Here is a 12,162-nt window from a genome sequence, read left to right on the forward strand (position 1 = left end):
TTCCTGGTCGGCGGTTCTCAAAGGGCACTCAGGAGACACTGAACAGAGCAAGGTCACGGCCCGTAAAGGTGTCTTCCACCGTGGATTTTGAAGCGGCATTCAACAATGGGTTCTGGTCGCAGGGAGGAGTTCTCGAGAGAGGGAGGCACGGCCGCACACCACACCCGCGGCCCACGGAGGACAAGCCGAGACAGGCAAGGCCGCTCGCCTGGGGTAAATTCTAACAGGGCGCTGGGGTCTCTGTGGCAAACACCTACCAGTTACGAAGGGATTCTGCAGAGGAGAGGGAGCGGCACCGCAGACCTTTTCCTTCCCCTCAGAGCACCCAAATCCAACTCGGCGATGCTTAACGTGCTCCCGGCATGTAAGGCGGGCACGCGCCGCCCCCACCCCCCCCCATTCCAGGACGTTCACTCGCTTGCCGTGTTCTGCGGGACAGAGCGTGGCCGTGCTGGCCCGGGGCCCTCCAGGGTCAGTGAGGCCTGGGGTGGGGGGCGGGGGGGGGGGCACGACAAGCACTGTTTCGCTCGCTCGGTGGCGTGCCTGTCATCACCCCCCACCCCCACCCAGGACCGGTCTGACCCGACAGCTCTCCCCACGAGGCTGCAGTCGCAGCAGGGCTGACCCAGCATCAATGCCAGGCTCTCGCAGCCCTGCAGCCAAGGGCTACATTTCTGGGGCACGGAGCCTCACCTCGGAAGATAACACACACTGAAATCACCGTGTCTCGGGAGGGGACGGCCGCTCCACACCTGCAGCAGCAATGCGGGACGAGCGAGATGAGCCGGCTCCGTCTCCTGTGGTGGCAAACGCACAGGGAGACAGCAGGCGCCGTCTGGGTGGCGGCCGAGTCGCTGGGCCTGGGGACAGGACGAACCCCAGCTGTCCCGGGTGGTACAGGCGGACTGGCCCAGGACTGCGGTCCCTGGGCTTCTCGGCGCGGATCCCGCCACTACTTACATCAAGGGTTATTCCAACGCCAGAGGAAACGTGCACAGTGGCGTAAACTCTGCTGGCAACCGTCACCAGGACTGTGCACATAAGATGATCAGAGGGCTCCGTTCGCAGAGCATTTTCGGAAGATGGGTTCACGGTGCGCTTGAGTAGGATTAGGGCCCCCAACACGAGTTATAAATAAGTCTATCAGATTGAAAAGTCAAACGAGCAAATCCTAGCCTCACGGATGCAACTACAGGAACAAAGCACAAAACTCTGGCTTCCTGTCTCTCATGGCAAATGGGCGGACACCAGGGCGCTGGCGACACGGGGCACGAACCAAAAGCGAACCGGCAGAGGGAGCCCGACGGCCAAAGGCCACCTGCCTTCCGTCAGCAGAGTCCCGTTACCTTTTCTGATCTTGTCGTGAAAGTTAATGGCGTCCACAGAAGCGGTGACTATGTTGGTCTTGCAGTGACGTGCGGCCACGATCCCAGCCACCTCGTCCATGAGCTTCATGGTGACACCTGCATGGAGAATGGCCACATAGCAGATGAGACGGGGGGAGGCTACTTCCCACCCCGGGAACAAGTCATAAGAGACAAAGCCCTCCCGCTACCCACGGGCAGGGCCCGCAGCCGGCGCTGGGTACGGGGGTGCACGATTGGGGCATGTTGAGCTCATGGTGTAAACCTGGCTTCCTTGGGAGCTCTTGAAAATCACCACAGCTGATGGCCTAGGCCGCTGACAAAACGACGATCCTTTCTCTACCCTCTACAGAGATCACATTCCTTCGGGAAGGTTTTGTTACCAAATCCACCAGGATGGCCGCACCCAAAGTCAGATGCCAAGTGAGAACGTGGAGAAATCAGGACCCTCGCGTATCGCTGATGGGGATGGAAAGAGCGTAGCTGCTTTGGAAACAGCCAGGAGTTTCTCAAAAGGCTGACAAGAGTCACCATACGACACAGCAATTCCACTCCCAGGTATGCACCCAAGAGAACTCAAGGCTCGCGTTCTCACAAAAGCTTGTACGCGGATTCCGTGACAGCGTTACTCACAACAGCTCAGATGTGCATCAGTTGATGACCGGATGAAGACAATGTGGCACATCCATAGGATGGAATATTATCCAGCAAGAAAAATAACCCGAGCACGGACCCGCACTACATCACAGAGGAGCTTTGAAAACGTGATGCCGAGTGAAAGGAGCCGTCCCAAAAGACCAGATGTTGTAGGATTCCCTTTACAAGAAAGGTCCAGAATGGGCAAATCCAGAGAGGCAGAAAACGGATTAACGTTTGTCTAGGGCTGGTGGATCGGGGGGAGGCGGGGAGGGACTGTCAATGGGTATGGAGCTCCTCTTTGGGGGGATGAAAATGTTCTAGAATTGACTGTGGTTTGGTTGTGTAGCTGGGAACACACTAAAAATCAGCGACTTGTAACTGCGGAGTTGTATGGCATGTGAATTCTCAATAAAGCTGTTATGTAAAATAAACAAGAAAAGCAGGCTCACAGAAGGTCAAGCTGTCTTCAAAACCTCAGGCTGCAGACATTTGCTCACTGCCATGCTTTAACTTGACGGGATCATGACTGCACAGCCGCTAGTCTCCCCATCCCCAACTCTTGCCCCACCCCCCGTATGATACATCATACTTATTTCATACTTAAACATTGATTTTTTTTTTATTTTGAGAGAGAGAGAGAGAGAGAGAGAGAGAGAGAGAGAGCAGGGAAGGGGCAGAGAGAGAGGGAGAGAAAGAATCCCAAGCTGACTCCATGCCGTCAGTGCAGAGGTCGATGGGGGGCTCGATCCCAACGACCCTGAGATCACGACCTGAGCCGAAATTCAGAGTCAGATGCTTAACCCGCTGAGCCGCCCAGGCACCCCCTATTTAAACATTTAAACCGTGTCTTGTCTTAGGCTGAGCTACAGGAGATTGCCAAGAGTCAACCATTTTTGACCGACAAAAGCAGCAGAGTGGTATCTATCAGAAATCCTAGAAGGCTATGTACATTCACCCTAGGATACAGAACGCCTTCTAAAAACCCGGAGAGAGGCAGAAAACAGACTCTATCCCGCTCACGAAAGCCAGGCTCACAGGGGAAGCATGTTTAGGGTAAGGCTCACAGACTCGGATGCCAGTGGGGTCAGGCAGGCGACGTGGGGAGGGGAGGAGGCCGCTGCCCAGACCCGCCTACTGCCTCCCACCCCCAGGAATGAGGGGCCCATGCTACCAGCCTCCTGATGTTTCTAGGCAAGACTCAAACCCACACATTTATGAAGAATCTACCAATTTTTAAACATTGGTGACTAATTAAAACTCTCTTTACTGTGTGGGGAAAACAAAATGTGATATAACTAAAAAGAATAGAAGTCCCTTCCGTACTGGACCAGAGGCCTCGCACCAACACAGACGACGCTACTTAAAAGGAACGTGGGAGACAGAGAGGGGTCCTCTGCCTGGGAGAGGAAAACCTGGGGTCCCGTATACTCTTCTCTCCACGTCTGTACATATTTGAGCATTTCCAGAACACAAAGGTTTAAAAAAATACATTAGTGTTCCAGATGAAAAACAATGCTTTTATTACCAGGAGTTTTTAAAAGAAGGTACTGCTACATGATGGTAATGATGAACGACCATGAGGAGTGGAGACTGAGCTGCGGCCTGCCATTTTAAAGGTGCCTTCAGGGGCGCCTGGGTGGCGCAGTCGGTTAAGCGTCCGACTTCAGCCAGGTCACGATCTCGCGGTCCGTGAGTTCGAGCCCCGCGTCGGGCTCTGGGCTGATGGCTCGGAGCCTGGAGCCTGTTTCCGATTCTGTGTCTCCCTCTCTCTCTGCCCCTCCCCCATTCATGCTCTGTCTCTCTCTGTCCCAAAAATAAATAAACGTTGAAAAAAAAAATTAAAAAAAAAAAAAATAAAGGTGCCTTCAGAAATAACCGGTGCATCGATCTGGTTAGTCCAAGCAGGAAGGGATTGGTAGCCTCATTTTTCAAATGAACAACAGACGCTCAGACACACATTGGTCCGATGCCAAAGACTGAAGACAGAACGCTGGGGAAACGGCTCTTTTGAGAGGAAAGAACTGCCAGCACCAGGTTTCATCTCCAGGCGACTGGGGCTGGGGGCTCCGGCAAGGCCAGGGAGCCTCAGGCCTTCGAGCAGCTCGGCTCGAAGGTCTGAGACAAGGGGTCATACTTTGCAAGGAGCCTCCGCTGGGTGGAGTTAGTATCGGAAACAGACACAGGCGCCTCCCCTAAGCCCACCCCAAGGCTCTGGGGCTTTCCTACCCATCCCAGGGGCCTCGGCGAAGGTGGGGCAAGCCCAGGTGTCCCCAGCCCAGCACTCCAAGGAGGGAAAACACAACACGGAACCCGGGGAAGTCACCATGCTTCTCAGCATGGACCGCGTCCCAGGGTGGGGGGGGGGAATCACTCAGCCTCTGCGTGAACCGAACTGCAGTGTGAGTGTGGCCCTGCATCATGGTGGTTCAGACGGCCTGGGACTGACTGCCCCATCACCCCTGCCTGGTGGGGACCCTGGGAGGGCAGATGGCCCTCTGAGTCCCGGGTTCGGCTACTGCAGGAACAAGAGGCGACGACATCTTCATGTGGACGAGCCCCGTGCTGCCCGGCAAAGCAGCTACCACTACAAGACACAGGACTAGTGAAGGTCTGTGAAACTCAACACCTACCTAATTGGAGACTTTTTAGAGATCTGAGGTCTGAAAGAGACACAGAAAAGGAAAGAGAAGTGAAATGTCCCAGAATGTCAGGAAACGGAGTGAGAATCACACACTTTGCTCAGGGGACAAGGGTGGAGTCCAAGTGACAGCATCCCCTCACATGTGCGAACCACAGAGGGCACCGAAGCAGGTCTGAGACCCACGGACCGCCTCCTGACATGGTGTGGCTTCGGGGTGTGCACGCGTGCACGTGCGTGTATGTGTGGGAACGTATACACATGGGGGAGGAGCGTGTATGTGCACGCGTGTGCGGGAGTTTACACATGTGTGGGCAGGAGTGTCTGGGAGTGTGTGTGTGTGTGCATGTGCGTTCAGTTTTGCCGAGGGAGAGCCCACAGACCGAGTTCTCCTGGGTCGGTTTGCCTCACAAAGAATTGAGCTGTTCCGGGGCGCCTGGGGGGCTCAGTCGGCTGGGTGTCCGACTTCGGCTCAGGTCACGATCTCGTGGTCTGTGGGTTCGAGCCCCACGTCGGGCTCTGTGCTGACAGCTCATAGCCTGGAGCCTGCTCCGGGTTCTGGTTCCAGAGAGGGAGCTCTCTCTCTGCCCCTTCCCCACTCATGCTCTGTCTCAAAAACAAATAAACATTAAAAAAAAAAAAAAAAAAAAGAATAGAGCTGTTCCAACAGCTGGACAAGGGGCCCTGCTCCCTGGTTTTGAATCCAGAAGGCATTTTTCCATAGACTTACTCTAAGTACAATAAGTAAACCTTCTCTGAGCAGCCAACAAAAGCTCATACAGTGAGAGAGGCTGTATACGCCATGAAACACCAGGGCACCGGCAAAAATTTACACTCAGAAAATGCCGATCCCGGAGTCTAGGAAGAGTTGGACCCAAGAACGGTGAAAAGGCAAGGTCCTGGCAGAAACTGGGGCGGGGGACACCTGGGGCATTTTAACTAGGAGATTTCAGACGTCTGTAACAGAACGTGTATTATGTGTGGCTGTCCTTTTCTCAGATGGAGCCACCGCTGGGGTCCTCCTGAGGAGCCAGGGACGAGGAGGATTTTTTGGGAGGAAACGGAGGAGGAGACACCGAAGTCTGGCACGGGAGGTGGGAATAGAGCAGAGAAGAAACAACGATGGCGGCAGCAAGCAGCCCCCGCTAAGCACGCCGCAGTCCCACGGGCTGGGTCGGCCCTGGAGGAGCCAACTCTGTTTTGCTCCCTGGTAAGCCCTCCGTAAATACTGAGCGCAGGAATGAATGAATGAACACCGACGCTCCCTGGACAGCAGCCCTGTGAGGTAGGCACATCATGGCCGCCAGTTTTCGATAGACACAGCACTCGCTTGGGGTAGAGTGGGGACCAGCCCCTGGTCACGGGGTGCCAGGGGCCACGCCGCGCTGCCTCTCGATCCAGGACCTGCAACCCTGAGATTTGAGGCGGCATTCCCAACCGAGGCGGGATACGGAGAGAGAGCAAGACCATGGTGACAGGTGGGGGTGGCAGTAAAATTAGTGGGTGTGGGTGTGGGTGTGGAAGGTCTCGAGACCCGGGCTGCCAGCTGTGAGCCACCAGGCGGTGGCATCAACTTCAGGGTCTGGGGGGCGGGGAGGATGGTAGGGAGGCGGGAAAGGCAGGGTCTGAACTGGAAGTATGTCTGGAATGCAGGAAGTACCCACAACCAACTTCTTGCTTATGAGTCCGGAAAAGCAGAAGCCGTTAAGAATAAAAGAATAGAGGGACAAAGGACGTACTCAGCTCCTTCAAACTGGGCTTTGGCCCAGTTTGCAGGTAGAGATTCCCCAGGTGACTTCGCGGTTATTCAAAATATTTCAAGATCCAGGGGCGGCTGGGTGGCTCAGTCGGTCAAGGGTCCGACTTCGGCTCCGGTCATGATCTCACGGTTCATGGGTTCGAGCCCCGTGTCGGGCTTTGTGCTGATGGCTCAGAGCCTGGAGCCTGCTTCCGATTCTGTGTCTCCCTCTCTCTCTGCCCCTCCCCTACTTCTGCTCGCTCTCTCTCTCTCTCTCTCTTTCTCTCTGTCTCCCAAAAATAAATAAAATGTAAAAAAAAAAAAAAAAATTAAAAAAAAAAAATTGCAGAATCCAGAGCATGTGTTGACCAGGAGAGGCTCCGAGCCTGGGACAGACTCCGGAGAAAGACAGGAGCAGCTGGGTGACCTCCTGCTCCCAGATGCCCCTGTCAGCCCCCAAGCTGCATCCCCAGACCATCTGTATCACATGTGACATGGAGGCCAGCACCAGGTGGGGACGTGCCTGACAGTGTCCCCGCCCAATTCGGAACCTGGTGTAGAGTGCTCAGGAAAGGGTCGTGCTGAATGAATGAATGAATGAATGAATGAATGAATGAACGAATGAACGAAGGATCGCCAGCTACGGATCACATTCAACTCAAGGACACTGCTCCAGTTGGAGCCGTAGGGTCCGTATTTGGGTAACAGTCTGGTCCACCGTCACTCGCTGCTGAGGCCACAAGGGCCTGCTTATCTGGTCCAGAGCCAGCTGTGTCAAGGGATCTGTCAGATAAGGCTGGTCTTTAAAACTACCTGCTACGTCTGCTGAGGGTGACATTTAAAAAGATAGCCTCCCCCTGGCCCCAAGAGCTAGCATACAAATCTGAGCTGGGACAGCTGCAAACCTCACACAGGATGCTGGCATTTTATAGCCAAGGCCGCTCATGGATGGAGTCCACAGATTCTAGGACCCAGATTGGGGCACAGGCATGGTGGCAGCACGCGTGTCTCTTAGGAGATTGTGCCCCAAATTGGGGGTTCAACCCGGGTACCGGGAACAGTGACTCACAGAGGCAGTGGGCAGTCAGGGTGGGCAGCAATACCCACACTGCAGGACAGGTCTGCTCTGCAGGGGACAGCCGAGGGGGGCAGCAGGGTCCAAGGTCCGGGAAGGCTGTCACCTGGACCAACTCTGCCCACGTCCGTCAACCCATGCCTCTAAGGGAGGCCACGGCAGCCTCGACAAGAAGGGACGGCGAGGCAGACTCTAGGGCTCACTACGTGGAAAAGCTCTGTCCACAGCTCAAGTGTTTGGCCTTGAAAAGAGAGGTCTCCTGGTGCCCACAGCGTTCGAGGGAAGCGTGGCATCAGAGCTGGAGGCAGAAAGGTCTGCCAGAGAAGACAGGCCTCGCTGGCAACCTGCCCGCGGCTCCTGGCAGCCCCCCACATCTCTGTTCTTACAAACGCGTACTTCAGCCGCTCCCAGACAAGGCAAGGATGCCGTGGTCCTTTGGAGTCCTGCGTGTCAAGTGACTTCTGGTGTCCACTTAGAGGGAAGAGAGCTGATCTCGTAAGAGTCGAGATTGTAATAAGATGTTGATTTCAAGCTGCCTGTCCCCTCTTCCTGGTGGGGTGAGGAACAGCCCTGGACACAGCACTGAAGAGGGGCTGGTTCTGGGACATTCTCGTTACCTGCTGCTAAGGCAAAATGATGAGGTCACGTGGCCCGTGCAGAGAGAAGATCACGAAAGGCCTTATCCCGTCCTGACACGTTTGCAAGGCCTGTTTCCACAAAACTCAGTATCTATGATGGAAGACGCCATAGGTCACAAGCCATGTGTCCACTGAGAAAAGTACATTTTGTTAAAACCAAACAATACCCTCCCCAGTGGAAACCCCCCTGACCAGTTCGCGACTGGTGTCCCCCTAACTTTGCTACTGGGCCCTCAGTCTGGCCAGAGAAGCCAAAGCCACCAGCCGTCCTTGACACTGTCACCACCTCCTGTTCACTCTTCAACACTTAAACTCCCAAGTGCCCGAGCCTTCCCCAAAGTGCCTCTGCCCAGGGTCCCACTGGAAAAGCTTGTCAATGTCTTCCCATTTAGGTACAAGAGGTGCTCCCGGTGATGGGAAAATCGCTCTGGCAAATTACAGTCTGTCATGTGCTGTCCTCATTACCCAAGCTTCGCCATTTAAAAAATGACAACAAAATTGTAGACGTGCTGTCCTTGGACTCCACATCCATTGCAGGAATCACGGGAAGGCAGAGAATGAGACCCGCTCGGCCCCCAACATACAGATAAACATCGGGTACCGGAGATATTTTTGAATCTAACATTTAACTGCTCAAGGGTTTTTCAAGTATCGACAGCGTGTCGGCTGGCTTAAAAATAGAGGCTTAAATTTATTTTCCCAGGCCCGACTGGCGGACTGGGTCACGCTCGCCTACAAACCCGCAGCAGCCGTGAGCAGCTCAGCGCCCAGAGCCACTGCCTGCGCTGTGGGTGGCGATTTGAGATGCCCCCGTTTCTATATTTAATCCCAACTGACGGAGTGTGGGTGCCAGCCTCCTATATTAAGAAAACAATAGTAAGTTCATCCTATTTTCACTGGCCCACCCCCAGTAACGGCAAGGGGTTATTCTGAGAGCCCGTGGGGTGACAGCCTCCTGAGACGGTCTGGCTTCTCCCTCCCAGGTTCCCAATGTGCCTGTGGTCATCTCTGTGAACCAGGGCCAGGGGACTATTCAATGAGGCGATTAATAAGGATTCTTTTTGGCAACTGACGGGTTTCTGATGCCAAAATGTCAAAAGCGGGAGCTCTGGCGGGGGCCTCAGACATAGCCCAGGAGCATCCCAGACCCAGGGAGTCAGGAGAAAGGGCTGCCCGGCCATGCTTTACCCCTCACCCTCGGTGTCAGGGGACTCGAGAAGGTCACAAGCGAATGCGCCTCCTGCCGTTTGAGAGTCGACGCTTCCCTGTTCTGAACAAGGCAGCAGGGAGAGTGGGGCAGGCGGACTCCGGCCCCAACAGCCAAGGGAGACTGGGGATAAGGTGGCGGTCCTGCGCATAAATCCCCTCGGTGCTCCCCACTTCGGGAAGGGCAGGCCGAGGCCTGGAGTCCGCGCAGGGCAAGGTCGCATCTCTGCAGGCCAGGCACCAGTGCAGGTCAGCTTCCTCAAAGGAAACGCTCAAGTCGGGGTGAAAGGCTGCAGAGCTGGGAGCCTTGTCAGGTCAGAGCCATGCTCAAGATACTGAACAGGAAAGCCACCGTTAGGGGATATCCGCGCCCCTAGTGATGCAGCGAAACAGGAAGCGAAAGTTAATTAATCTGGCACCAGAGACAGAAGATCCCAGTGCACTGGCAGAGGGGAGCATTCTGACGCTGTGTGGCTGACCGGGTTTCTCCGGCAAAACGCTCTCACTTCCGGAAGAAAAGCGGAAAAGCGGGGCCGCCGGCCAGCCACACACGTCTCCCAGGCTGGAGGAGGCCACCGGGAGGGCCAGGCGGCCGGGGGAGACCCGTCCCCGGGGTGGGCGTCAGCAGGGTCCTCACCACCGCCAGCCCCGGACGGCAGGAGCGGCACCCGGGGTCTCCCGCCCCGCTCCCCACGGCCGCCTGCCCGGACACAAAGCTGCTCTCTGCGGCTTCGGACGCCGAGAACGACTTTCGCAAAACCAAAGATTCTTAGAAAGTGAGAACGGGGAGGAATGCGGCCGTCACCGGCACACCGGTTGGCCGCATGATGACGAAACTGAGACCCAGACCCGCATTCGCGTGCTCACCTCGGGGCCCCACGAGGCCAGTTCCCCAAGAGTTGGAACCGTGCCTCACTCCTCTCTTTTCTCCCTCCTCCCCAGCCGAGGCCTCGACACACTGTCTGCCACGCAGCAGGGGCTCCAGTTAAATGAGGCCACAAAACTGGAAAGGAGCATCTGTGCCTTATTCTGGATTTTGCAGTGAAATCAATTCCTCCCACAGGTGCTGTTTCCCAATGGAAACCAAGCGGTAAGAGCATCCGGGCGGGAGGCCTCCTCCCGCACCTCGTCTCCCAGATGTCCTCTGCTTGGGCCACCAGGCTTCTCCCTGCCCGTGTACCACCCACCTCCCTCCCTTCTGCCTTCTCCCTTAGGTGCCAGCTAAGCTGTGTGGTCCCCCAGCCTTGGGACCCCCGGGAGCCACGCGTGGCCCCTTGGCTGCCTGATGCTCGTGTGGCGTGTACGAGATCTGTCTCCTGCCGCTTCGGGCGGGCGGCGTCGGCGTTGTGCTCTGCCGCGACCCTGGACCTCACACCCCCTCCCGCGCTCCTCCTGCGGGGCCGCCTCTGCTGCCGTGCTGTGGCCCTGCTTCCCACACAGGGGCCCCTCCGTTCTTTCCAGTTCATTCTGCACCTTGCAGGTCTACTCTGCTCCAGGCCCTGCACTCAGTGCTGGGGATGCAGCCGTGAGCACGTCACGCCAAGTCCCCACCCTGTGAGCCTGAGCTCCGGGAGGGGTGGGTGGTGAGCGCCTGTGAACACAGACAGCAGGTGGGGGTGGGGTCTACCTAACACAGGGTGCGGTGAGGGGGCTGGGGGGGGGGGGTGGGCGGTGTGGGCAGGGTCCACAGCTGGAAGTGCCCCAGGTGTCCTGGGACTGTGAAGGGGGAGAGCAAGGCAAGAGGGGGGACAAGATAAGGGGGGTCGGAGAGGCACAGGGGAGGGCCCTCCTGGAAGGCCTCATAAGGACAGAAGCGGCACAAATAAAAAGATCTGGCGTCTGCTGGGAGTGAGACAGGAGCCACCACAGGGTCTGGAACAGGCTCGGCTTGACCGGATTTCTGGTGTAACAGGCTCGGCGAGGCTGCAGCTTTGGGAAAAGAAGTGGTTCAGGGAAGTCGGGAGACCAGGCAAGAGGCCATTTCCCTGGTAACGGGGACTTGGCGGGGGAGGGCGGTGGAGGAGGTGAGAGCTCACATTCTGGTATGTTCTGAAGGTGGAGCCCAAAGGACGGGTTGATAGATGAGGTGGGGAGTCCGCGAGAGAGCCAGCCAGGCCACAGGAGATCACGGGGATTCTGGCCAGATCACCTAGGGGATGGCCTGGCTGCCACTACAGGGGGATGCCTGGGAACAGGGTCTGGGGGACCCAGGGACCCCGGCAGCCATCCCAGGGTGGGGGGTCCTGAGGACTCAGCTGGAGTCCAGGTGAGTCCCAGAGGGATTCCCAGAGAGAGAGAGCTCAGGGTGCAGGGAGGGGAGGAAGGGGTCTGGGGAGGGAGCTTGAGAGGGGCCGGATGAACTGTGAGTGCCGAGAAGGGCTCTCTGGCTTTGGCTCTGGCAGGTCAGAGGGCTCCTCAACAGGAGGGAGGTGCTGGGAGCAGGTTCGAGAGAGGACGATGAGAGAGACAGGAGGGCCGGAACGCAAGCGGCTTGCCGAGAAACCAAGCTGAAAGGGGCAGTGGAGGCATGGGGCACAGGTGGGCTGGGGACACCACTCTGCCAGGAAAGAGAGGACTGGCCTCCAGCTGGCCTGAGGACACCAAGGCCACTGTGACAATGGAACATCAGCGACTCTGAAGACAAAGGTTTTATGGCGGTCATGACTCCCTCATTCATTCTTTTTTCAGCTGCAGAACTGGGAGCCTTGTCAGGTCAGTGAGGTCACTCTAGAAATCAGGGGCCCCAGCCCATCCAGTGTTCACCTGCCTCCCCCAGACCGCCAGAGTACATCGGAGCTAGGGGTAGGGGCCCCAGTGGTACACTCATTGCAGACTCACGACAGCACGGGACAGAAAGCCCCTCG

The 12,162-nt window shown here is 56.7% G+C and overlaps 1 protein-coding gene across 6 annotated transcripts in view; it reads right to left on the minus strand.

The window, feature by feature from the left end:
- ACOT7 (acyl-CoA thioesterase 7) overlaps nt 1-12,162 on the minus strand; it is a 101,202-nt gene that overhangs the window by 26,937 nt on the left and 62,103 nt on the right. For all 6 annotated transcript variants that reach the window (XM_023258023.2, XM_045035010.1, XM_045035013.1 and 3 more), the window contains exon 7: nt 1,347-1,463. In XM_023258023.2, the coding sequence (XP_023113791.1) occupies nt 1,347-1,463 (117 nt within the window). The remainder of the gene's footprint in view (nt 1-1,346; nt 1,464-12,162) is intronic.

The sequence above is a fragment of the Felis catus genome, chromosome C1, assembly GCF_018350175.1.
Source record: "Felis catus isolate Fca126 chromosome C1, F.catus_Fca126_mat1.0, whole genome shotgun sequence".
Taxonomy (NCBI): Eukaryota; Metazoa; Chordata; class Mammalia; order Carnivora; family Felidae; genus Felis; species Felis catus.